Below are 27,206 nucleotides of genomic sequence, written 5' to 3' on the forward strand. Positions count from 1 at the left end.
GTAGAACTATTCCGGGTCGTGGAGTTGCAACTCTTATTGGAGGTTTCATCATTTGCATCACTTTTGCATTAGGAATGTTCCTGTCTGTTCTATTTTTATAATTTAATCGATTTTTCGTTAATTAATACTTTTTCAATTTATATCACATTATACTCTTTACTAGACTAAAGTAAATTGCATGTTTAGATTGAAATCTTTTAAATCATATCTCCTCCTATTAAACAGGTATTGAGAAGAACAAAAATGTTTCAAGTTTCTAATATATAAAACCAGATAAATTTGCTTTCCTCGTGCTTTTGCGTAAAATCAAAACTAGAGGAACTACGAAGTCACAAAGTCCCGCAAGTACTGTCGCATGAATTTTACAGTACCTAGCATCTTTAATGTCAGACACGAATCTCAAGATGAGCTGTATATAGAGCCTAGGAATGAAAAACTGTACAGAGCCCGCGATTTAAAAGCTTCGGCTCGAGTCGTAATTCCTTAAACCCGACTTGAAGACCCAACTCTAACGACAGCGTGTGTCACGTGATTGACAGCTGCAAGATCTTCGGCTCGACTTAAGGAGTTAGGCCCAATGAAAATAAAACCGACCTTTCCAATTCCTACCATGAAAATCCGCCAAATAGAATATTAGACCGGTTTTTTTTAATTCAACTCGGTGGAAAGTAAGATGCAGCTTGGATCCGAAAGCTCAAGCCGTAAATAAGGTCCAACGACAGCTGAGACCCGAGCCGTATTTCCCCGAATTTTTTAAATCGCGGGCTCTGATCTTATAAGAACTTCTAAAACCAAATCTATTGAAGGGTACATTTGTTAAAAAAGTTTAAGTAAATCTAAGACGACATTTCAAACATTTTTCCAAATAAGAAGGGACACACTTTAGATTTCAGTTACAGTAATTTGAATACGTACATGACTTCATATATGAGATCTACAGGGTAGGTTTATGTACAGTGTACAGTGTACACAAACGTTGTAAGATGATAGTTCAATTACAGGGTGTCCCACGAAACATGAAAGTAGCAAGACGACTGGAAGGTCTTCTTTGATATCTAAAATAATTTTAGCCATTTTTTCATCAACCTATTTTTAGAAGTAAAATTTTAGAGTTATTATGTACAAAATATTTCAAATCATGACATTTCCTAAACGTGTTTAGCCTTTTGTGTTGTCAATATTACCGGAGATATAGAGAATTTTGATCAGATTTCGACAATTTTAAAAATAAATAGAAAAACTACGTTCTCAATAAGGCCGCAGACCACATTTTGGAAATGTCAGGACCAGGAGAATTTGTTTGTTTCATAATTTTACATTTAATCATATGTTGACACATAAATGCTGGAAATAATATCAAAGATCAAACATGACCTTCAAGTCATCTTGCTACTGTCATGTTTCGTGGGACACCCTGTTTTTGAAAAAATTACATAAGTAGACAAACACTTCTCAGTCATTTGCTGAATACTAAATATTTTCCGTCAATACAAATTTTCAAGAAAACCAAGAAGTTTTTGGGCTAAATTCTTTTAGAATACAATTAGAATCAATGTTTTTCTTCTATTTTATTTGCAGATACAATCCTGATCTTAGATATACAGACTTTGTGTTCCTTACTTCAACTAAATTTATCCTACAGGTATTGTAATCTTTAATATTATTGTAATCTTAAACATAAATATAACTTTGATCCTATTGGTATTGTAATCTTTAATTCAAAACATAAATTCACTTTTACACTATACAGGTATTGTAATCTTTAATTCATAACATAAATTAACCTTTATCCTACAGGTATTGTAATCTTTAATTCAAAACATAAATTCACTTTTACACTACAGGTATTGTAATCTTTAATTCATAACATAAATTAACATTTATCCTACTGCCATTGTTATCTTTATTCAAAACATAAATTAACTTTTACACTACAGGTATTGTAATCTTTAATTCAAAACTTTTTTCCTACAGCTATTGTAATCTTTCATATATAACTTAATTATAACTTTTATCCTACAGGTATTGTAAACTTTATCTCAAAACATAAATTAACTTTTATCCTACAGCTATTGTAATCTTTAATTCAAAAAATAAAATTTCGTTATAAAATTCATTTTAATTTTTATCAATGTCATCAGAAAACAAATGATATAGATATATACAATTTAAAAGCTGATCTGGAATTGAAACATTGAATATAAAACATATTTCCGTTTTCATGAATTTATATTCTACTAAGTACTTCAACAGTGTTTCCACTTTTTGCCACGTCGCTAGTTCTCAGATTATAGAAGGTCATCACTATATTATCCTGAAATATGCAGATTCTAAGCAAAATCTTAATTGAGATTTTCATGTCGATTCACAAGAGTACCCTTTTAGATATTAAATATATTAAATATATAGGAACATTTGGTGAACAATTTAGTTGTCTTATTTCAATTCCACAAGTCACTTCTTAAAAAAATAAATTATCAGCAAAAATACTCAGAAAATAATTTTCACAATAAATTGTTAGTTTAGTTAACTTTCAAATTTTTAAGGAAGGCAATTAAAAAGAAAACAAAAACATTTTAACACAAAAAAATCAAGATGCTTCTTGTAAAGTTTTTTTTCTGACCTGATTTATTTTGAGCTCGTCTGTGAAGAATTTGAATATTTCTGGAGTAATTGTGTTTGATGTTTTCGGATCCTCAAAACTACCAATAGATTCAATCTTTAGCCAGTACATTGGTGCATCAGACACTTCAGGACCCTAGATAAAATAAACTTCTAAAATTTTTTTCCCCACCAGATTTGATATTGCTTTCTTTTCATTTCAAATCTATAAATATGTAAACTTGGTTTGTTTGTTTTAGTACGCTTAAACTTTATAGTTTGTCTACCCTAAAAACCTCGAAAAGGACCTGATTTGTGAAGAAAAGGAAAGGTTGAAAATGGCAGCTACTTAAAAAATTTTAAAAATAAGTGTCCGTCAGATGGTGTTGGCACGAACAAACTGATAAAAATATCACCTTTGACATATTCTTTTCCGTTTCACAAACCCAGTTAAAGTTTTGTGCAGGTTTGTTCAGTAAAGGGGATAGATGGGTAATTAACCTAAAAGCAAAAAATAAAAAAAATTAAAACAAATTTTCAAAAACGAAAAAAATGTAAAAACGGGTAAAATATTAATAAATCGAAAACTACTCAAAAATTTAACGGAAATTTTGTTTGAAAACAACGGAAAAGTTATTAAAAAAACAGAAAATTCATTGAAAACAACGGAAAATTTTTAAACAAAACGGAAAATTTATTTTAAAAAAGGGTTTCATTGTTAATACCTTGGCATAATGTCCTTCGGTAGAGCTGCCAACTTTAGGTTGGTGAGAAGCGTTACAAATGGCATTTTTTTCTGGAACACATTTAAAAAATAGAAAATGAGCAAAGACAATCAAAGGAATTGAGTCTTTGTCACAAACTCTGATTTTCTAATCCGTATATCCGAGCAACCTAATCCGTATATCCGAGCAACCTAATCCGTATATCCGAGCAACCTAATCCGTATATCCGAGCAACCTAATCCGTATATCCGAGCAACCTAATCCGTATATCCGAGCAACCTAATCCGTATATCCGAGCAACCTAATCCGTATATCCGAGCAACCTAATCCGTATATCCGAGCAACCTAATCCGTATATCCGAGCAACCTAATCCGTATATCCGAGCAACCTAATCCGTATATCCGAGCAACCTAATCCGTATATCCGAGCAACCTAATCCGTATATCCGAGCAACCTAATCCGTATATCCGAGCAACCTAATCCGTATATCCGAGCAACCTNAATTGTTGTATATTGTTGAGGATATACTGTTGTGAATCAATGAGGAAATTGTTGTATATTGTTGAGGGTTCAATATTGTATTGAATCTGAGAAAGGTATAATTCAAGAAAAAACAGATTTTTAAATCTAACGCGTAATTATCTCCATTGGTTTGGACTAAAGCACTATAACAGATGTGTTTTCAGGGCCCAGGCAACAACTGCCTGTATTATACTCCCAGTGTATCAGCTGGTGGATGTACTTAATAACCTGGGCTTGTAAAACAGCTTTAAATATAATTTTCTATCAATCTAAGACCTGTATAAATATTTTAAATGATTCTTAATACAGAAAATTCTTCAATTCAAAGTTATACTTTATAGTCCACTGCACTTTCATCAATAATTCATATTATATAATATTTATAATTAAAAGTGAGAAAACCTTTGGTAATGATTGTTACACTTTTTATTTAAGCAAAGAAATACCTGCGCCTTAATTGCAACGTTTGTTTATTTAGACCGACTTTTGTATGTCATTATTTCTGATTTGAAAGCATGTTGCAGATTTATGAACTATAAATTTCAAGGATTTGTTAAATATAGCACACTAGAAATTCAAGGCGCTTCGCGCCCTTCTTTCTAGGCTTTTAGGTCGCTTCGCGCCCATCTTCTATTTAAATTGTGAACACTTTCTTTTTGTTTACATTTCAAAACAAAGATGAAAAAACTTTTGCGGATTTTCAAAAATTTAATTTGTTTTATAAAATTAAAAACCTCTTAAACACAAATATTTAAAATTTCAATCATTCATAAACCTTCCCATGGGGTCCCTAGATGTCCCACAACAAATTTGGGCCCGATCGGTTCAGCCGTTCTGACGTTTATTGGATACAAACAGACAGAAAGACAAACAGACAAACAGACAAGCCAAATTTATATATAGATATAGATTTAAGATAAGGTTAACGTTTTGTTTTAATCATATTAGATTATCTCTAATCTTTAACGACAAAAAAAACCCTTAATGCTCGAAAAACTTATCATTTTCCGCAAGAAAATTTTTATATAAGCCTTATGTTATTTTTCAAAATGATTCATTCTAATTAAATTTTCTGATTAGTCCCGAAAATCGCAATTTAGACCCGTTGACGGTCTAATATGATGGGACACCCTGTATATTTGTACGATATTTTTTTGACTTAAGTTTGGCTTTCTAAAAGATTCAAACAAAATATTTATTGGCCTAATTTTTCTTCCACTTTTCTTATTATTGGAATCACTTTATTGGAGCCGAGATTTAATATTACAAGTTTGCTATTAGATAAAAACCATAAATACATAAATATTTAGGGGTTTCTTCAGCCATCACTGGGATCTCTTTCTCGTATTTTAGGAGCCAAGATTTCCATATTAATCGGTGCTGCTATCTACATTTCAGGAATATTGTGGCTATTTATAAAAATGTTTGTAAATTCAGAAAACAACATTTTAAAGACGACATTGCACTTATTCTCATTTAACCACTCAAGATACCTTTAACAAGAAGTCCAAAGAAATGACGTAAGTATAGGACGGATAAAACTCATTAAATCTGACGGTTAAAAGGTTAATTATTTAATTTGCTGCTTTAAGTAGAATAGTTTTCAAGTATAAGTAATGATTGTGCAAAGAAATAAGCAAGTGTACAACTTGAATATACAGAAAAATACTAATTTGTTTCCGTACAGTCGTCTCTGAAGTATTGATTCCTATATAGGCAGCCCTGTACATCATTGTTGATATAAAACGTTTAAAATTATATTTTAGATAATAATTCAACTATAAATAACGCTTTTATAGTTATTCAGGCAAAGATTCTCCTTTTTAGTAGACCTACAATTGGATGTTTTTTCAATGTGCAGTTTGCAGGGGTCAATATAATTCCCAAAAAAGCTGATTTTCTCGATCCCAAAATAATTTTTTGCCCCCAATTTTTAGAAAAAATGCCCCCAGTTAAAATTTTTTTTTTCAAATTCCACTAACACATTTGCCCCATTGCCCCCAATTTAAAAAAAAATGCCCCCAATTTTTTAAAAAAATGCCCCCAATTAAAATTTTTTTTTTCAAATTCCACTAACACATTTGCCCCATTGCCCCCAATTTAAAAAAAAATGCCCCCAATTTTTAAAAAAAATGCCCCCAGTTAAAATTTTTTTTTCAAATTCCACTAACACATTTGCCCCATTGCCCCCAATTTTTAAAAAAAATGCCCCCAGTTAAAATTTTTTTTTCAAATTCCACTAACACATTTGCCCCATTGCCCCCAATTTTTTTTAAAAATGCCCCCAATTTTTAAAAAAAATGCCCCCAGTTAAAATTTTTTTTTCAAATTCCACTAACACATTTGCCCCATTGCCCCCAATTTTTAAAAAAAATGCCCCCAGTTAAAATTTTTTTTTCAAATTCCACTAACACATTTGCCCCATTGCCCCCAATTTTTAAAAAAAATGCCCCCAGTTAAAATTTTTTTTTCAAATTCCACTAACACATTTGCCCCATTGCCCCCAATTTTTAAAAAAAATGCCCCCAGTTAAAATTTTTTTTTCAAATTCCACTAACACATTTGCCCCATTGCCCCCAATTTTTAAAAAAAATGCCCCCAGTTAAAATTTTTTTTTCAAATTCCACTAACACATTTGCCCCATTGCCCCCAATTTTTAAAAAAAATGCCCCCAGTTAAAATTTTTTTTTCAAATTCCACTAACACATTTGCCCCATTGCCCCCAATTTTTAAAAAAAATGCCCCCAATTTTTATTTAAATTATCATATAAAAAAAATTTGCCCCCAATTAAAGAATTTGCCCCCATTTCTTTCAAATTTCTCAATCCCATTTGGGATTGAAAAAGGAATTATATTGACCCCTGCTTGACTGTTGACTTAGAAACTACAGTCACGTTTGATTTTAAACCTGTAATTTCTTAAAATAGGATTTACTCAAATTTCCTTAAACTTGAGATGAAAATTTAACAGACTGTATCAGAATGTATTCAAAAAATTGAATTCACGTAAATTTCAATTTTAATATTGTTTTTGAGTAGACAATTAGTGCCAATCCAAATATCTTTCTATTTTTTTAAAGATGATTTGGTCTGAAAACAAATTTTGACCCCTTTGAAAAATTAATTTTGAATATTAAACTTTGCAATTAAGTGTTTAATACAAATATACAAATATTAAACTTTGCAATAAAGTGTTTAATACAAATATACAAATATTTTACAAATAGAAATGGAGACAATACTTTGAGATTGTTACAAAGCAAATAGTTTTACAACACTTATTAAATCACTAATTTAGTTAAATGGGTCTGTTTACACTGCACAATTGCCGTGTATCATGCTCATTGAACTTTTTACATAGAAAACTTGATTCTAAAAGTCGTCTTCATATTTCAGACCTTTCCTTTTATAACTGTAGAAAGAATTTATAATTTTGTGTAAAGAACATAAAATCTACGAAAAACGTTTGTAATAATTTACAACTAAAGATCGGAAAGTAGATAAAATAGTGTAAAGGTAGAAAATAGTCAACCTGTTGGTCAGTCAGATATAAAATTTGCATATTTGAAAAATATTTTTTTGAATTATTGTTTAAGCCTCCGCTGCAGTTGTTTTTAATGATCTTTCCGTGAGAATAGAGAGTTTTAGCATTGCAACATATTATAGAAAATATTAGCTTTGAATAATTTTGTTAAGATCTTGCTGGTTTATTTGATTCTCTCGGATGAACTGGAAATAACAGAGAAGGTTGGAATATTTTTTCTGTGTTAGGTACTTTCCACAAGACATTTTCCAAGAGCGACTTCCCACGTTACAACTTCCCAATTGTGCAATTTCCCAAGCGGAAACTTCCCGAAGGTAAGGTAAGGCCTTCTGAGGCGCCGCGCAGACGTGAATTTAACGTTTCTTTCAATATTCCAGAAAGCTGTGACTTTCTATCACAATTTAAGCCATTAAACTTTTTGTCGGCATAAGCATTTTGAAGGAAAAAGAATAGAATAAAAAATTTAAAAGATTGTTGAATTAAAGACCAAAACACGTTTGATTTAAAATAGAAGAAACCGAATGCTGCTCACTCTGGTTAGTCCAGGGTGCGCGCAGGCTGCAATAAGACCGAGCGCTGCGGCTAGGATGGGCTAGGGGGTCGAGCGATACGGCTAGAACAGGTTAGGGGGCCGAGCATTGCAGCTCGAAAGACTTGGGAAGTTGCCGCTTGGGAAATCACTCATTTGGGAAGTTTAATTCTGAAAATTAAACCTTATTTCTATCATGGCAACATCAACTTCGTTTTTCCTATTCCAAATCTCTATGTGTCTCACAGTCTCTCATTGTATATCTAGAGATGGGCATTGTTCTTTCTCTTTTTTTTTACTTTTACGAGGAAAGTAATTTTAAGTTATCCTCCATGCCTCCTCCATGCATCCTCCATGCATCCTCTATGCCTCCTCCATGCATCCTCCATGCATCCTCCATGCATCCTCCATGCATCCTCCATGCATCCTCCATGCCTGGTTCACAACGCCACCTAAGAAACTGATCAAGAATAAGCTATGCCCTGTTTATTTAATTTAAAATGACTTGCGCTTTTCTGCTTACAGAAATAGAAATAATATTACCAGTTTCTTGAAAAATTAGCTTTTTATGTGAACAATGTGTAAACTGCACAATTCCTGTGATTCAAATTCATTGGTCAGAACTTAATTCTAACGATCGTCTTCATATTCCCACTGAATTTATGATTCCCACTGTATTTACCATAGGTTTGGATTTATCTGGATATATACGCCAATTCCATTGTCTCTCAGAAAACAGCTCAATATATAAGAAAAACATCAAAATTACTAGCTAAAAAGGTAATTCTGTTTTTTCCCCCTAAAAGTGTTTAACCAAAAAATTTGTTTACAATTCATTTTTTGGATTCTTTTAAGGAGTATATTGCAAACTTGAAAAAAAAACTTTTTCAAAATGTTGTTTTTTTGTGCATTAGTTTTAAATCAAAATTTTATTCCTTGTAAAATTTCAGATTGGAAGTCGGGAATCTGTTCTACCTTTCAGGAAACTGGAAACAGCAAATATTTGTTTCCTGTAATTGCTTTTGCTTGGTAAAATATAAGCTTTTAACAACAACCATAGGTTTTCACAGATATTTTTTCTTTCTGAAACAACAATGCTTGGCGGCTTTTCCAGTAATAATTTTAGCTTTTGAATGTTGCTTTTTAGGTTGTTATTTGTTATTATTATTTATTATTAATTTGTCTGTTTAAATTAGTGGATTTTCAAACATAATAAATGCTTATATTTTTTTCACGCAATATTTTTTAATTTAGTCTAGCCAATTCCATAAACATTCCCTAGTATCATGTGTGTTCGGACGTTTTGACGTTATGACGTTTTAACGTTTATTGGAAACAAACAAGCAGCTTTAAAATTCCATAAATTAAAATATTAAAATTGACGGGAAATGGAAAAATCTCCATTTTGAAAAAATTTCCCGGATTTGCATAATTCAGCTGTTTTCTCTAGCTTTAGCAAACTCAAAGAGAAGGAGATGGATCAACTAGAAAATATATTTAACAGGTTTTTAAAATTTTAATATATTAAAGGGGCTGTCTTTGTAATTTCAAGTGGGTCTCCATTTAAAGTTGGGCAATGCGCATGCCCAATTAACCATTTAAAATTTATAAATCTGATCAATAATGTGGAAGACAACATCATTTTTCTGGCTTGCGAAGTATTTAATTCTGAAAGCTCCTACATTGTTTTTAGTAGATGCAAAAATCACTTTTTTAGAAAAACCACAATTGAAAATAATCAGTTTTTAAAATTATAAACATACATATATAATTCATACTTGACAAAATTAAGCTTTTAACCATATTCAGGCTGACGTCTGGTTTACCAAAAATAGTCTATTTCTTTATTGTGATACAAATCTATAACGTTTGATACACTTTTAGAAAACCATTGGGATCTACTTTTAAAATCTGCTAAATGAATTGTGTAATTGCAAATTTTAAATGTTTATTGCAATTTTAAGTTAATAAGCAAAAAATAAGCAAAAACAAAAAGTGCGCGAAACATGATAAATTATTCATTTTTGAAAAGTCTTACCGCGGCAAATTCAAATATGCAAAAATATTTCCAAACTTTTTTAAAACTTAATTTGTATTCAAGGAAAACTGAAAATGTGCAAATTCTCTTTAAAAGCATACGTGAAAAAATCTGTGCAAAATTTCTTCGCAAAAATTGTGAAATTAGTGTCCTTTTTGCAATGTTTTCCAAAGAGCTATAAAAAGTTTAAATCCAATGATAGGAAGTAGGTCTAAATATAGATATAGTCGCGGGTATACGTTTGTTTTTAATCTTTGTGAAGAAACAATCTCAAGAACTGACGAGGGTCAACCCAGACCGAAATACATTTTTAATAAATGTGGAACTAACATCTACTTGTTTACCCTACAGAGGTTTGGTCCATCACCATCACTGAATTTTAAATGTAAAATAAGGCATTCAGGCAGTAAGTATTAAAGCCCCGCTTTGAACCTAAAGTGAGGGACATTTCCAAACCAATTTTTCTTTGTTATCTCCAAAAACGTCAGGGGTGGTTTCGGGGATCCCTCCCCATCCAAGCTGGAATAGGGTTACCCCCCCCCCATAACTGGAATAGTGTTAAGTATATACCGTTGTAAAACAGACTCTATAAATGGAGGGTCACTTTTTATTACGTTTAAGAGTTTTTAAACTAAATTTTTTTCTTTTTATTTGATATCTGCATGAATGTATTTGTTCTATTTCTTTTTAAGGTTTTATGTCTTAATTAAATCAATGAAAAACGTCTGAACCAGTTTTTCCTTCACATTTGTGTACAAGGTGTCCCGATAAAAAAGGGTTGATTAGAGGTCTTTATTTCTTTAAAAATTAATGACAATGAAAAGTGTGAGAATAATAAACACATTTTCTCCTTTTTTAAATTTTAGGTGGAATAAAGAGACTATAACTGAAGATCAGATGAAGCTTCTCTGGGGAAACAGAAATAGAAAACTTCTGGGTATTAATTTTGAACTCTCAGAGAAAATTTTATAATTTGGTCTGTTTCTCATCTTAACTTCAAGCACGTGCACAAAAAGAAACTTTTCACTATTGATTTCTATTGAGCGATTGTTTTTATAACTTCTGATGTTAAATAATGAAAATTCCGATTAAAGACAACTGGAAAACTCCCCTGCGAAAATATAGATATTTTTTACGTTCAAAGCGGTTTTCTAAAATTCTAAAATAAATGTTTACTTTTAAAAAGTTAATATAATTATTTTTTTTAAAACAGCTTGCAAGCAAATTGTTTAACGATTACAAGCGTTTTTGTAAAATAAAAAGGAAGTCCGACATCCTTGATCAATCACTCAGAAACGTAAAGAGTACTGTTGTGAATGAGACATGCCACTCAAAAATTGAAGTGTCACTTGAAATTACGCCAACAGTCACTTTAATTAAAGGATAATTATGAGTGACCAGCTCTATTTAAAGAGTGACATTGCCTGGTTTAAACCTCGATGGTGTTTTTTTTTTCTCAATAAATTTAAACTGCGGATTTTGCAGAACACAGAAGAAGACAATTTTGAATTTAACACGTTTTAACTATAAAATATCCTCAGATGTTTTTGTAAAATGTGAACATAATTCCTATTTCTTAGCATTTTCATCATCTTTATTTTAGAGGGAAGATTTGATGTTATCCAGGGGATAGCGGAGGGGGATTTCTTGATGGTAAACTTTAATTTTTAAATTTTTATAAATATTAAATAAAATTAATAATATAAAATCAATAAAATGAAATGTTTTCATGGCGATATAATATATGCGTTTGCCTTATATATGCATAAACTGGTTCATGGTAGGCTTCCATACATGACATTAAAGATCTAACACATTTGGTAGATTTTAAAGAATTTTTTTATATATTTAAGACAACATTGCTTAATTCGAATGTAATTGGGTAAAGAATCTTTCCCTGGGGTCATGTGAGGTCATATATATATATATATATATATATATATATATATATATATATATATATATATATATATATATATATATGTAACTTGACTAAATAGAATTTCAATATGTTTTTACTATTTATTGCCTATCTAAAGATATGTATTATATAAATTAAACTATCAGGGTGCTTCGCAACGAAAAATAAAATAAAAATTATACAGTAATCTAATTTGATGGTTAGGAACATATTTCTTAAAAGAAATTTGTCAATAAATCAATGCTAAAATCGATTATTTTGTTTTCATTATTATATTGAATTTCTAATATAAATTCGCAGATTTCTTCAAATTCTCCAAATGTCGTCTTTTCAATAATAATTCTAGAAAATCTGCGAGAATCTTTGTGAACAATGAGAAACCAGAATAATGAGAAAATAGAAACTAATAATTAAGCAAGATTACTTATTTTCGATGATAAGATTAAGTTTTATTTTTTCAACATGTTCCTATACATGACATCTGTAGTTTGTTGTAGAACTTTTTTACATTTTATGTCGTCGTTATTTAATAATTAAAAACAACTAATTCTGAAAACGTAGGAGTATTGAACATCGATTTTGCGCTCAAACTCAGGATTTACAGATCTTTAAAAAGTTTAATATATCTCAATTGAATCCGAAAGAAGCTTTCAGCAACACTGTATACTCAGTTCAACTACCTTACATAGCCGGTCACTCCCTTTAACGGTTCTGTCAATATTCCTGAAATCTGTGACTTTCGATTAAAATTTGACCCGGCCGATTAAAACAAAATTATTTAGCTTCCATATTTTTTTTGTCGGAAAATGCATTTTGAATGAGAAAGTATAGAATAAACAAATCCGTAAGTTAAAAGATTGTTGAATTATAGACCAAAACACGTTTGATTTCAAATAGAAGAAACCGATTGCTGCTCACTCTGGTTAGTCCGATGTATGTATGTAAAGATCTAGGTCCCGAGAAATCTCTCTGTACAATTGTCTCTAACTCTAATTCTGCAGTCAATCCTGACTGAATTCCTAGCCTAACCTGGCTACTTATACGTCCGTATGAAACAACGGTTGATATGGTACTAATTTATTGATAACAGGTAAAATAGGTTGACCGGGCGGGCCGGACAGAACATGTGATAAACATAGATAATACAAACAGATATATACTGATCCTGAATTTGCTACATGTATTAAATCGATGAATCATATGTATCTGCATTAAATTTATAGGGTTTGGTAGAGCGGGGTGGTGGATCTATACAACGACATCAGTATATAACATGGAGAACAATTGGCCTTGCTTTCAGGTAAAATATTCTAAATACATTTTATAAAACTTTTTATTCAATGTTGTTTTTAAGAATTACCTTATTTGAACTTTTTGTTGACATCTAAATGTTAATAACTTAAAAAAGAAGGTATTTTTGTCTTCATTTGTTTACTTGATAAAGATAAAAATGGTGATTTCAATTTTAGACAAACTCAATCAGTTTTAAAACTGAACATGGATTATTTTATTGTCAGACAAAAGTTGATATTTGGACTTAGTGTCGTTTAGTTTTAGATTAAATTAAATTTAGTCGTATTTACCTTTTTCTAACTACAACGGATAATTTGCTTTTAACGGATGTAAAAAGTAGTTATGTGTTTAGTGTACCGGAAGTAGACAAAGATTATTTTTGGGGAAACCGGATGTAGAAAAAGATTATGTTTTAGGACACCGGATGTAAACAGATTGTTTTAGGGCATGCACCAGATGTAATAAAAAAACATTATGTTTAGGTTACTGGATGTAGAAAATAGTTAATTTGTTTAGGCTACCAGATGTAGAAAGTAGTTTATGTGTATGTTACCGGATGTAGAAAGTAATTTATGTATCTAGGCTACCGGATGTAGAAAGCAGTTTTTCAGGCTACCAGATGTAGAAAGTAGTTTATGTGTTTAGGCTACCGGATGAAGAAAGCAGTTTATGTTTTGTTGTACCTAAAGTAGAAAGTAGTTTATGTTTTACTTTCAGGCTACCGGATGTAGAAAGTAGTTTATGTGTTTGGGCTACAGGTTGAAGAAAGCAGTTTATGTTTTGTTGTATCGAATGTAGAAAGTAGTTTATGTTTCACTTTCAGGCTACCGAATGTAGATAGTAATTAATGTGTTTTTAGGGTAACGGATATATAAAGTAGTTTATGTGTTCAGAGTACCGGATGTAGAAACTAGTTTATGTGTTTAAGCTATCAGATATAGAAAGTTAAGATTATGATTCAAGATACCGGATGTAGAAAGTAGTATACGTTTAGGATACCGGAAGTAGAAGGTTATTTATGTGTTTAGACTACCGGAAGTAGAAAGTTATTTATGTGTTTAGGATACCGGATGTAGAAAGTAGTATATGTTTAGGCTACCGGAAGTAGAAAGTTATTTATGTGTTTAGGCTACCGGAAGTAGAAAGTTATTTATGTGTTTAGGATACCGGAAGTAGAAAGTTATTTATGTGTTTAGGATACCGGAAGTAGAAAGTTATTTATGTGGTAAGGATACCGGAAGTAGAAAGTTATTTATGTGTATAGGATACCAGAACTAGAAAGTTATTTATGTGTATAGAATACCGGAAGTAGAAAGTTATTTATGTGGATAGGATACCGGAAGTAGAAAGTTATTTATGTTTTAGGATACCGGAAGTAGAAAGTTATTTATGTGTTTAGGATATCAGAAGTAGAAAGTTATTTATGTGTATAGGATACCGGAAGTAGAAAGTTATTTATGTTTTTAGGATACCGGAAGTAGAAAGTTATTTATGTGTTTAGGATAACGGATGTAGAAAGTTATTTATGTGGATAGGATACCGGAAGTAGAAAGTTATTTATGTTTTAGGATACCGGAAGTAGAAAGTTATTTATGTGTTTAGGATATCAGAAGTAGAAAGTTATTTATGTGTATAGGATACCGGAAGTAGAAAATTATTTATGTTTTTAGGATACTGGAAGTAGAAAATTATTTATGTGTTTAGGATACCGGAAGTAGAAAGTTATTTATGTGTTTAGGATACCGGATGTAGAGAGTAGTTTAAGTGAGGGAAATATTACCCTGTTGACTGGAAACCGAGAACTATCTTATGAAGGAGATATAATTACAGGTTAGGAAAATATACGTAGGGGGAGGGAGGGAGGGAAGCCTGAACCGCCTCGAGCCTCCCAGATTTGCCTTACATCCCCGAGCCTCTACTTTGCATTACAAATAGTATACTAAAACTTTAAAAGTTTGTTACCAACCAAAAAAAGTTGGAAACTGTGAGATATCTGTTCATAATTTAGAACAAAATGTTCGTAAGGAATCATGTCCTTGCCACAAACTCTGATTTTCACAATTCTATTTTCGCAACCCAATTTCGTAGCCCTTTGATTTTTCAAACTATGAATTTTGTCAGATCAATTTATGAAAGGTTTACACTTTCAGGTTTCAAAGATGTTTGGATTAGAAAATTTGAGTAAGTAGCAAAGACAAAATTCCTTCGGAAATGCTTTAAGTATATAAATGTTAGGGTTCCTTTTACAATTGAAGACTATAATTATAAATTGTTCATGAATTTTTTGGGAAAACACGAAATTTCAAAATCAAAACTTTTTTGTTAAGGTCCTTTTATTTCCCATGGAATGATCAGCAACACAAAATGGTCAGTTCAGGTAAACATCATTTTCTGTAAATTTTGAAAATTTTACAGTTGCACAATTTAAACTAACTAGAAAAAACAAGTTTCTGTTTTTAGAATTTAAAAAATTTAGTAATTAAAACTTATAATAGTAAAAATAATTATAGTTTTAAAAAAGATAAATAAGTCTTAAAAAAGACATAAACTAAAATTTTTAAATCTCTATATTTTGAACCTAAAGGTGTAAACCTTTGATATTTAGATTATTTGATCAAATAGAATTTAAAGTTTGAAATATCAAAGGTATACCCACATTGGGTTGCACAGAAATCGGGAATAGAAAATTTGAATAGTTTGTGGGAAAAAACTCAGTTTTTTTGTCAAATTTGTTAACAATCCCTTTATAAGGATGAGGTTCCTGATTCTAAATGTTTTACAGAAGAAACTTTCAAAAGCCTGGAGACTGCTGTAAAAACTATTTCCCTGGATACAAAGGTTTGTCTGATTAAAGGTTGTGTTCGCGAAAAATGAAAGGGGGTTTAGGGCGCTAACATCGAATAGATTTCGATGGTGGTCGCTACTATATCTTACTTCTATGGTTAAACATGACTCATAACAAAGAACGTAGCGTCCGTACAAATTCACAACATTGCATTATTCCACTCAAAAATAATTCCGTAAATTTGTATTCGGTATGAGTCGTGTTTAACCATGTTCTCCTGACAGACGCAGCAGATAGAACTAAGATTTTTTATCATAGTTGATTTAATAAAAGCCCTGGAATACCTATAGAAGCTATATTGCAATAATTCCATGAAATCTACATTTTTGCAGTTTTGCAGTGTTTGGAATAACAAGTTTAATCCCGGGTTATATTGGTGAAGTACTAGTATTTTCAACTATTTTCAATATTATCGAGTTATATTGGTGAAGTACTAGTATTTTCAACTATTTTCAATATTATCGAGTTTCAAGTCTTTTGTAGTATTATTTTCTTCAAGATACTAATTATGAAACGGTGGAAATGGATCAAGTAAAAAAGTAAATATGTAAAAAATTGTTTATTTATGAAATATAGCAAAATCATACAAAATTAAGTGTTTCAGCAGAAAATATTTAAAAAACCTCTAAAAGTAGAGGTTGTGGGAATATTTCCCCCCAATTTAAAAAAAAGTATAAAAATAGAAATAAAAGGAAAAGGAAAGAAAAGAATAAGGAATGTTACATATTTATTGTTTACACTATATTTAATATAAATTGGTTGTGGATTTTTCGTATTTTTCGACTATGAACTAATAACTTTTAGAATTGAAAATTATAGATTTATTTGTAATGTTAAAAAAAAACTCTATGGAGTGTGAAAAAGATATAGGTTCTATGAAAACGGGCATTTTTAAGCATCTTTTAAGCATCCAAGTCAAATGAAACACAATTCCACTCCACTGTTTTTTAGAGGACCGGATTTAATGAGTTGAGTTCAAATCCTGAACCATGTGCAATACACTCTCCAATTATCTAAATTAACATTATATTTGACTTTAAATTGGGATTCAGGATTTGAAACGGCAGTAGGTAGTTCATCAACCTCTCCAATGAACTACTTGATGAAAACTTATGAAATATTTTTAGAAATCATCAATAACATTATTAAGTCCTGGCTCAGCTGGCAAGTTAAACTTTACAAAACTAGGTAAGTTTAACTTTTTTCTGCCTAATTTCAATTCAAAACTATATCAAACTGGACCTTGAGGGCCCTTCGCACTTTGCACCCCTTTTTTTAGCAAAACAATTTAGCTTTTGATGTTGTTTTCTAAATATCAAATATCTTAGTACTTCAAAAAAATGGCTTCATATGATTGATAGATGGTAAAAAACTATTGAGAAGAAAAATGTAATTTTGAACAGCTATAAACCTTTCATTGTGTCATGTAAGGCCCTGCTTGGGCAGCTTTAATATTTATGCAAATCATTTTTAGATTTGTGGCTTTTAACAGACAAATTGAGCTACTTTAGATTTTTTTTTAAATCTCGGACCGGCCTTTTTACTGTCTTGTACCCTAACTTATACATTAAAAAAAATCTTGAAATCCCTTTTCCTTAAAAGAAAACAAATTCAGGCAAAAGTTTCAAAAAAATAGTGCTAGGGCCAAAAAACTAGAAGGGGGAGGCGTCAAATGCCCCCCCATCCCCCGCCTATTTTGGTTTAAAACTATCGATAAGCAGAAATGCTATAAAACCTCTAGATGAGCGTGTATATAATCTTAAACATTCAATATTTGAACTGTATAGGAATAGAGAACCTATGGATAGGTGTGAGTATGACACATATATTGGAAAATATTCAGGCTCAGGTGACAATTGAAAGAAATTTCTAATTACTCCAGTCAAATAATTTATTTCTAATACTTATATCTTTGCAACTAGATGGTGTTTTTCAATCTCAGACTCATTGATCATGTAATAGTAATTATTTAAAATATAAAAGGGTACGGCATCAGGTTGTAAAGTATAAGGAGTGAACATTATTAAATTATGAGAAGTGTATTCAATTTCTCTTTGGTAATACAGTTTAACATACTTGTATGAACATGCTAATTTTTAAACTGTGTGAAATATCATCTCTTTATTTTAATAAGCTGTGCGATGCTAAAGAGAAACTAAAAAGGACTGTCGACATTGTTTCATTTGATGACTGGGAAAATATTGGATTCAAAAAGTCGAGTTTAAGTCGAGTTTATCTACCCAGATTTCACCCAGTTGATAAGTGGATTTCAACAGTGGAGTTTGAGTCGAGTTAAAGTGGAGTTTTAAAGTGGAGTTTTAAAGTGGATATTTGAACTCCAAGTTTTCACCCTGACTCGGTAAAAACTGGGATTCAAAAAGTCGAGTTTAAGTCAAGTTTATGCACCCAGATTTCACCCAGTTGGTGACTGGAATTCAAAAGTGGAGTTTAGAACAACCAGTTGACATCTTGTTGTATCATCCACTTCTGTTTCCTGGGATTTATTGATTGGCATCATGGCATGCCAAATGCCCTCATGAAATCTTTGCCTGCATAGGGGCTGAGGATATATTCTTATTTTCCTACAGCTTAAAATTGAATATTTTCAATGGCGGCATTTCGATGTCCCAATAATTAACAAATTATCATGTACAGATTAAAGACAATGTATTTGGATACAAATACAAAAAAATGACAATTTGTTTGTAACAAGGAAACTTAAAAATTCACCTCTTGGTGTGTAAAACTCTGTTTATAAATTCACCTCTAGTTTTTTATAACTCTACGACTACTTATAAATTCAGCTCTAGGTGTGTCTGTTTATAAATTCCTCTCTAGGTGTGTAAAATTACTTGGCTGTTTATAAATTCCTCTCTATGGTGTGTAAAACTATGTGGCTGTTTATAAATTCACCTCTAGGTGTTAGGGATGCATTGTTTTGAAAACCATCGTTTCGTTTAGAAAACGACGAAGAAAAAAAGAAAACGATAGTTTTTAAAAATATCGTTTTTTAAAAAACTGTCGTTTTATCGGTTTAAAAAAACCATAGTTTTTAAAAAATTAGTGTTTTCAAAAAAAAGATAGTTTTTGTTTTTGAAAACGACCCTTCATTAACGACCATTAACGACTACCCTTCATTAACGACCGTTAAGGACGTTCCTTCATTAACGATCGTTAACGACCTTTTAAAGATAAAATGTATGTTTTGGTCGGAAAATCCAAGGTCAGAAAACATTCAGGTTATTTGTTTCGATAAAAAGAAAACATACAAGACAACATTCATAACCTTCTCTTTCTGCACAAAAATTGAAATTAATTGTCATAAAACTCAGATTCCGTAGCGAAACTTTTTTAAAAGACAAAGATTCTAAAAATTTGTTTTATAAAAAAAATTATTTTTTTAAAAATCATGTTTAATTTCAAAAACAATTGTTTTTTTTTGTTTTTGAAAAAGACCCTTCATTAATGACCTTTCTTTAACGACCGTTAACATCGCAACCCTTTGTTAACAACTGTTAACGACAATACTTCGTTAACAATCGTTAACAACCTTTAAAGAGAAAATACATTTTTTGGTCGGAAAATCCAAGGTCAGAAAACATTAAGGTTATTTTTTCAATAAAAAAAAAATTAAACAACATTCAGAAAAAAAATTAAAACGTAACACGCTTATAAATTCACCTATAGGCGTTTAAAACTCTGCACGGTTGTTTATAAATTTACCTCTAGGTGTGTAAAAAACTGTGCTTAATTATTAATTCCTCTCTAGGTGTGTAAAAATCTGTGGCTGGAAACCCCTCTCTATCTTCTCCAAGTTGAAACTAAACTATTACCAGCATTCATTCAAAAGGTAAAAATTGGTTTAAATTGTTTTGGATCAATTGTATTCAATTTTAATAAAATCTTTAAACTACATCCAGACCAATAATGGTAAAAAAAACTATTAGATAAAATTAGAATTGTTGAGAGAATTCATAAAATGTCAGGGAGAACCAAGCTTAAACTTTATTTAANTTAATCCTAAAGATAAGCACAGATATATTCTAAATTCGGGTATCTTTTATATTATATTTTGTATACAGGTGTGTGAGATGGCCTCCAAATTTGGTTTCAAATTTGAAAAACTCTTAGAAGAATCAGATCAGGAACTAGCTTCAGTCCTCAAGTTTTCCAAAAGTGAATAATGATCAAAAACATCAATAAAAGGATAGTTAAAAAATAAAATGTGTTTGTCTTCTGGTCTATTTTACTCTCCTCTACTCAGTACTCTCGAGTCTCGACTGATGATTCTTTTTGGTCCTTGCGTTATTTATACATTATTGATGACACACTTAATAAAAATGCGTTTAAATTTTTCTGCCAATTTGATCTAGCCATTTAGCCAGCAAAAGGGAACATAGCTTGTGAAATAGAAAAAAAATTATTTTAAAAAAAATCTCTAATTTTTTGCCTTTGTTACCCGTAATGGGGATCTAGCAAGCGAATTTTTCTTTTACAGATAATCAAGATGTTTAAAATTTTCAGATTTAAAAAAAAATCGTAACGCCATTTTGCCGAGATTCCGGTACTGCATTTTTCTGCTGATCCGGATAAATGGAGATTAACTGTTACGGATCCAATTAACTGAAACCTGTATTTACTAGAATAGAAAACCATGCATGTCCAAATCTAAAATCTGTTAGGTTTTTAAAGACTACTGAATTATAATTGATATTGGTATTATACAAGAATTACAAAATTCTTTAATATGAAGACCTTTAAGTGCAAAACGTGTTGATATACAATATAAAAAATTATAAATCCTTCAAGAATGTTCCAACTTTTTTAGCAATTTAAACAGTTCATTTTATTGTTTCAAAACCAACAACTTTAATATTACGTATCACAATTAAGATATTTTTGGTCTCTTTTACAATTCGTCCCTTGATGGTTTGGCTGGACTTTGGTGTGAACTCCATCTAGCTTTGATCATATCACTTGCCTTCTCGGCAATCAGAATGGTCGGAGCATTTGTATTTCCTGCAACAAGTAAAATAAATTTATAAATTTATTAAAGGGACTGTACAGGAAAAATGAAAGGGGGTATAGGCGGAAACCTAAGCACTTAGAGTTGATGGATGGAGACCTATAAGAATAGATGTCTCCGTCTGTAACATGAGACATACAGACATATCAATTGTATTATCAGTTATATCTATAAAAATAAAAAATTATTAAATTCAAATTATGACAGGAGCCAACCTAAGTCATTCAAGCTTCTCTGAGTTATCGTAATTTTCAGATTCGTTGAGTATTTTAAACTTATAGGTTATTGCAGCAAATCTCATATATATAAGTTTTGGTATAAGTTTGACACAGTTTTACGTCATTTTTTGAGACAGGATCATCAGAGAACTCTTATCAACTCCTAGAGTGCTTAAGTTTCAGCCCCCCCCTTGACAAATTCCTGAATACGCCCCTTTATTACTGAGGGCGGTGAGTTCACAAAGTTGGTATACTGTTAAATATAACAATTTCGAGCAGACTTTCGGGTGATTCTAATGTTATGTATTTTGCTTATATAACCTTGTTTTCAGGGCGCTTCGCGCTCATCTTTTATTTCAAGTTTTAATTGTTGCTTTATCTGTGAACGTTTTTCTTTCTATCTATATATAAATTTGAATTGTCTGTTTGTTTGTTTGTATCCAATAAACGGCTGAACTGATCGGGCCCAAATGTTTTGTGGGACATCACGTGACCACAGGGAACGTTTATGAATGAAAAAAAATTAAAAAAAAATGTGTTTTAAAGGTGTTTAATTTTGTAAAAACAATTGAATTCTTGAAAATCCGCGATTTTTTTTTTAAATCCGCAAAAATTTTTTCTTCTTTGTTTTAAAATGTAAACAAAAAGAATATGTTCACAATTTAAATAGAAGATGGGCGCGAAGCGCCTTTAAATCCTAGTACATTAAAAAACAATAAAAAAAGTTTGCGGATTAAACTGTATTTTTCGTGGATTTTCAAAATTTCATAAATTTTCCTCAGACTTAAATTTTCTTATTGTTTTGTCTTTGCAGCCTGATATTTCACACAAACCTTGAATATTTCAAACTATAAATTCTGCTAAATCAATAATCACAGTTTGAAATATGAAAGTTTTTCACCATTAGGTTGCATTGATAAAGGAATTAGAAACATTGAGTTCAAAGAATTCCTTCCAGAAATAAATCCGTAATAATTACAAAATACTCACGTTAAGTAAAAAATAAATAAATATAGCGATGATAATTCCGCTAGCACCGTACTAATTTAAATCTCACCTGAAACTGCAGTTGGCATTATACTGGCATCAACAACACGTAATCCTTCAATATTCTTCACTTTCAACTCATGGTTCACTACTCCTGCATTAACATACGTACAGAGATACCCACAACATCAGGGGTATTTATTTTGTTAAAAAAGTCCAGTCTCTCAGTTTTACTGCTAAATTGATAATTCAGGAAAAAACGTATTTAAAAAGGTTAAAATAAATGAAAGTTAAGGAACAACTTTTGAATTTTTCCTCAAAATCATAAAAAAAACAGTAAATATCTAATATAAATTGTATTTTTCAGAACTTGTGTTTATTTGTTCACGGAATTTAATTACTTGCTGCAGATAGCTGATTATAAGACAACAAATTGTATTTTCAACTGTACATGTACTCACGACTAACAAGAAGAAGATAAAATTGAAAAATAGAAAGTAAAACAAAAAACAAAAAACAAAATGTAATGTTTATTTGATTACTTTAAGGCAAAAATTAAGTGGAATTTTAAACCCCTGCACTGGAAAAAATCTGAATGGAATTATAAACCCCCTGAATGGATATCTGAATACCTTTAGTAATCATGTAAACCCCTCCAGTGAAAATAAAATCCCTCTTGTGGTCTCCAGTGAAAATAAAATCCCTCTAGTGGTGTCCAGTGAAAATAAAATCCCTCTAGTGGTCTCCAGCGAAAATAAAATCTCTCTAGTGGTCTCCAGTGAAAATAAAATCCCTCTATAGGTCTCCAGTGAAAATAAAATCCCTCTAGTGGTCTCCAGTGAAAATAAAATCTCTCTAGTGGTCTCCAGTTAAATCTAAATCTTCATACGAACTTCTTTGAGTCCAAAAATCAACTCGTTTTTAAAGTGACACTGCACATTGCACAATTGTTTTGTAGAATGCAGTCCATTGAACTATTATAAAAATATATTAGAAAATAAAATAAACAAAAATAATTTTAGAAATTTCAAAGGGGCTATAAGCGTAATTTCAAGCGACACTCCATGCAAAGATCACACTGTCCTAATTACAACGGTACCCTTGAAACCTTAATGTGATCAAAAATGTGGAAGAAACCGTGATTACTATAAGCTAGAAAAGCGCAAGTCACTTTCACAGAGAAACCGCAAATGAAAATAAACAGTTTGTAGAAACAAAAATATTGATATCTGATTTATACTTGATCAGACAAAGCTTTTCAGGATATCCTTGTAAATCAGGCATTGCCATCTTTGCATGGACGGTCACTTGAAATTAAGCTGAATCCTTTTAAAAACCTGTTTGATCTGGTGCCATCTTGCAAGTTCCTACTGGATGATACATGGTTAAAGACATCTGCTTGATATAACAGCTCCAGTAGGCTGTAGAGAAGAGCTCTATTGATTCACAACCAGGAAAGGCAATATTTGGTATCTAAAATGTCTAAAATGTCTAAAATGTCTAAAATGTCTAAAATTTCTAAAATGTCTAAAATGTCAAAAAATTCTGTCTTCATGTATTTTTTATTTTGTTAAAGCCGAAAAATGTCGACTCTGGTCGAGATTTAATTTCTGAAAAATATTTTTATATGTCTGTTGCGATTCAAGGGGTTGTACATTTTTCAGTCAATTGGAAGATTGCCACTTAGGACTTTGTCATACAGGAATTTGTCATCTAGGATAAGATGGGTTGAATTTTCACTGCGTGTGCGGGATATATATACTCTAAACATTATCAGAACTTAGCAAAAAAAAGTCATCAAAAATCTTGAAAAATGGAGAGCTGAGAGTTAATTTTAAAAAAAATAGATTAAAGACTGAAAAAAAATTCTTCAAAATATATCATTAAGGGTATACAAAAAATATGTCTTCAAAAATTGAATTAAGAAAATTTTATTTCACAGGGATTCGTTGACCAATAAAAGAAAAAAACATGTGTTTGCATTAAAGTTTGCTAATTATGAGTTTTTTCAATTTGTCAATTAGAAGTTTGTAACTCAGGAGTTTTTCAATAAAATTTTGTCTTGTAGGAATTTGTTATTTAGAAATATCTTATTCATAAGTTTGTCATTTAAGAAGTTTGTAATTTGGAATTTTTCATTTAGAAGTTTGTTATTTAGAAGTTTGTTATTTAGAATTTTGTTATTTAGAAGTTTGTTATTTAGAATTTTGTTATTTAGAAGTTTGTTAGTTAGCAGTTTGTTATTTAGAATTTTGTTATTTAGAAGTTTGACATTCAGTTCGGAGTTTATCATCTAGGGGTTTTTCATGTTGTATTTAAGATTCTTGAGTTTGTCATATATTCAGGAGATTGTAATATATTCAGGAGATTGTCATATATTCAGGAGATTGTATAATATATTCAGGAGTTTGTCATATATTCAGGAGTGTGTCATGTATTCAGGAGTTTGTCGTATATTCAGGAGTTTGTCGTATATTCAGGAGGTTGTCGTATATTCAGGAGTTTGTCGAATATTCAGGAGTTTGTCGTATATTCAGGAGTTTGTCGTATATTCAGGAGTTTTTCCTATATTCAGGAGTTTGTCATTAATTCACGAATTTGTCGTATATTCAGGAGTTTGTCATAAAATCAGGAGTTTGTCGTATATTCAGGAGTTTGTCATAAATTCACGAGTTTGTCGTAGATTCAGGAGTTTGTCGTATATTCAGGAGTTTGTCATAAATTCAGGAGTTTGTCATAAATTCACGAGTTTGTCATAAATTCTGGAGTTTGTCATGAATTCAGGAGTTTGTCATGAATTCAGGAATTTGTCATAAATTCACGAGTTTTTCATAAATTCAGGAGATTGTCATGTATTCAGGAGTTTGTCATATAATCAGGAGTTTGTCGTATATTCAGGAGTTTGTCGTATATTCAGGGGTTTGTCGTATATTCAGGAGTTTGTCATAAATTCAGGAGTTTGTCATAAATTCACGAGTTTGTTATAAATTCAGGAGTTTGTCATAAATTCAGGAGTTTGTCATAAATTTACGAGTTTGTCGTATATTCAGGAGTTTGTCGTATATTCAGGAGTTTGTCATAAATTCAGGAGTTTTTCATATATTCAGGAGATTGTCATGAAGACATCTGGAACAAAGATTCCAGATTTATGTGCCCAATGATTTTAAAAATCTAATCTTAAGATGCTAAAATATACCTTGTAGCTTAACTTTTTCAGATTGGCAGCAGAATTAACCATGTTAAATGTTTTCTCAACAGCTTCTGTCAGCAATTTAACATCGTCCTCCTCCCCCAAGTAGTTAGGGTTAACTGGTTAATTCAAATTAAAAAACATATTTTCAAAAATCACGAAGAAGACTATAAGAAAGTCTCCAACAATGACCTTTGATATAATTTCGAATAGATCAAATAATTATAGATCCTGCGTCAGGTTGCAAAGATATAAGGATCAGAAAGATTGAGTTTGAGGTGAATACAAATTTGAATTGCTAAAAATTAACTTTTCTTTAACTTCTTGAATTCCCCCCCTTTTTGCATATCTCGAAAAGCATTTATTTCAAGTAATTGGTTTTAGAGAAAAACAAAGAAAAAACAATTGAATAACGTGTCACAAAAAATACATCTTTCTCATTTAAAAAATTTAAATTTTCCTAATGGAGCATCTCCAGGATTAATAGATTTTAATCTCACAGAACCTCTAGATTTTGGTCTCAGTATAATAGGCAGAATATTGACAGCATACTGATTTCTTGGAAAATAAAACTTTTTGAAATAATCTTCCCAAATGGTGTTCTTGAGTCCGAAAGTTTTGTAGAGGGACGTATAGAAGTCCGCTGTTAGAGTTGATGAGATGAAAATGAGCTGGATATCTGGAACCAAATTCAATGATTATAAAGAAGTATTTGTACAAGCACCACTTTTCTTGTTCCGGTGGGGTGCGTTAATTCTTAAAACAAATAAAATTCAGGAAGCCTTTATAGCTGTATCGTTTTCGTTAACGGTATTTTGTTGTTTTTTTAAACAATCCCAATTTTATTAATGATATCATTTTTAGTTAAAGAAAAGATTTTGTGAACGATTTGTCAAATAATTAGTCTAAACCCTTACATTTTTAAAACGGCAAATCCCTTTTGTTAACGATTTAAAAATCAATTGTATTTTTGCCGTTCGTTAACGGACTCTTCCGTTCATTTTTAAAAACCTCCGTTTCGTTAACGAAACATTGCCCAGCCATAGAGAAAAGTGGTTGACCTAGTGGTCGTTGTTTAACTACTAGTCATTTTTCATAGAATTTGTTGCCTGGGTTGTCAGTAGCCAGGTTATTCTTTGAGTTGATAAATCCCATGAAATCTACAGCAAAGGTAGAGGAGAGAGGGCCTCGACCATGGAGAAAATAGTCCCGAACTGTACNAGTCATTTTTCATAGAATTTGTTGCCTGGGTTGTCAGTAGCCAGGTTATTCTTTGAGTTGATAAATCCCATGAAATCTACAGCAAAGGTAGAGGAGAGAGGGCCTCGACCATGGAGAAAATAGTCCCGAACTGTCCCGAAGTTAAGAAGCTGTGAAGGATCAAAACTCAGGGATTCATTTATCACAAAGGGACCTGAAAAGGGACAGAACACATTTCTGGAAAATTTGAAAATGTCGTCTTCATTATCAAAAATCCTCGAAATTTTAGGAATGAATATTTTTAAAAGTAACATTCGGATCATATAAAATAAAAAAATGTTATAAAAAATCAACTTTATACAAATTGAATTCGACAATTACAGGTTGTAATATCTGAATGAGAAGTTTTAAATTTTATTTAATTTAACAAACCGGGCTGGACCTTGGCACCTTATCCCCCTGAGCTGATAAATTACCTAGCATAGTTGTTAAATGATCTTGAAGATTGAGACCAACAGGAAGGTCAGCTTCTACCTGGAATTACAATAATAATAATAATAACAATAA

The 27,206-nt window shown here is 31.1% G+C and overlaps 3 protein-coding genes and 1 long non-coding RNA gene across 4 annotated transcripts in view; 2 read left to right on the top strand and 2 right to left on the bottom strand.

Moving 5' to 3' along the window:
- The first annotated feature begins 882 nt into the window (after positions 1-882).
- On the top strand, positions 883-5,248 carry LOC111700827 (uncharacterized). The gene is made up of 3 exons (XR_002765056.1): positions 883-941; positions 1,579-1,642; positions 5,160-5,248. It is a non-coding gene; the product is annotated as an uncharacterized LOC111700827 (long non-coding RNA).
- Positions 2,145-3,424, bottom strand: LOC111700826 (D-dopachrome decarboxylase). Its single transcript, XM_023471878.1, has 4 exons — positions 3,327-3,424; positions 3,018-3,102; positions 2,624-2,758; positions 2,145-2,314 (listed from the first exon to the last, which is right to left on the bottom strand). Exons 1-4 carry the CDS (start codon positions 3,389-3,391, stop codon positions 2,228-2,230), a joined length of 372 nt encoding a protein of 123 aa, XP_023327646.1. The 5' UTR covers positions 3,392-3,424; the 3' UTR covers positions 2,145-2,227.
- A 2,297-nt stretch (positions 5,249-7,545) lies between the features above and the next one.
- LOC111700849 (dynein assembly factor 3, axonemal) lies at positions 7,546-20,349 on the top strand. Its single transcript, XM_023471904.1, has 14 exons — positions 7,546-7,595; positions 8,609-8,701; positions 8,872-8,903; positions 9,372-9,425; positions 10,826-10,896; positions 11,563-11,612; positions 13,104-13,180; positions 14,912-15,003; positions 15,501-15,550; positions 15,925-16,011; positions 17,146-17,206; positions 17,806-17,867; positions 19,788-19,868; positions 20,101-20,349. Exons 4-14 carry the CDS (start codon positions 9,397-9,399, stop codon positions 20,200-20,202), a joined length of 762 nt encoding a protein of 253 aa, XP_023327672.1. The 5' UTR covers positions 7,546-7,595; positions 8,609-8,701; positions 8,872-8,903; positions 9,372-9,396; the 3' UTR covers positions 20,203-20,349.
- Positions 20,350-20,849: 500 nt separating this feature from the next.
- Positions 20,850-27,206, bottom strand: part of LOC111700833 (glucose dehydrogenase [FAD, quinone]) — a gene marked incomplete at its 5' end in the record, with an annotated part of 10,793 nt that continues 4,436 nt past the window's right edge. The window contains 8 exon segments of the mRNA XM_023471883.1: positions 20,850-21,037; positions 22,320-22,403; positions 23,587-23,722; positions 25,446-25,558; positions 25,900-26,118; positions 26,549-26,632; positions 26,770-26,853; positions 27,116-27,173. Of these exon segments, the coding sequence (XP_023327651.1) occupies positions 20,928-21,037; positions 22,320-22,403; positions 23,587-23,722; positions 25,446-25,558; positions 25,900-26,118; positions 26,549-26,632; positions 26,770-26,853; positions 27,116-27,173 (888 nt within the window).

The sequence above is a fragment of the Eurytemora carolleeae genome, unplaced genomic scaffold (genome assembly GCF_000591075.1).
Source record: "Eurytemora carolleeae unplaced genomic scaffold, Eaff_2.0 scaffold332, whole genome shotgun sequence".
NCBI classification, from domain to species: Eukaryota; Metazoa; Arthropoda; class Copepoda; order Calanoida; family Temoridae; genus Eurytemora; species Eurytemora carolleeae.

What these genes read in the sequence shown, in the direction of transcription:
- LOC111700826 (XM_023471878.1), bottom strand. Translation starts at nt 3,391, where the DNA reads ATGCCATTTGTAACGCTTCTCACCAACCTAAAGTTGGCAGCTCTACCG. An exon ending in CCGAAGGACATTATGCCAAG is followed by an intron (nt 3,103 to 3,326) that starts GTATTAACAATG and finishes TTTTGCTTTTAG; the next exon opens with GTTAATTACCCATCTATCCC. An exon ending in ACGAGCTCAAAATAAATCAG is followed by an intron (nt 2,315 to 2,623) that starts GTCAGAAAAAAA and finishes TGCATATTTCAG; the next exon opens with GATAATATAGTGATGACCTT.
- LOC111700849 (XM_023471904.1), top strand. Translation starts at nt 9,397, where the DNA reads ATGGATCAACTAGAAAATATATTTAACAG. An exon ending in ACAATTGGCCTTGCTTTCAG is followed by an intron (nt 13,181 to 14,911) that starts GTAAAATATTCT and finishes TTATGTGTTTAG; the next exon opens with GATACCGGATGTAGAGAGTA. An exon ending in TACCAGCATTCATTCAAAAG is followed by an intron (nt 19,869 to 20,100) that starts GTAAAAATTGGT and finishes TTTTGTATACAG; the next exon opens with GTGTGTGAGATGGCCTCCAA.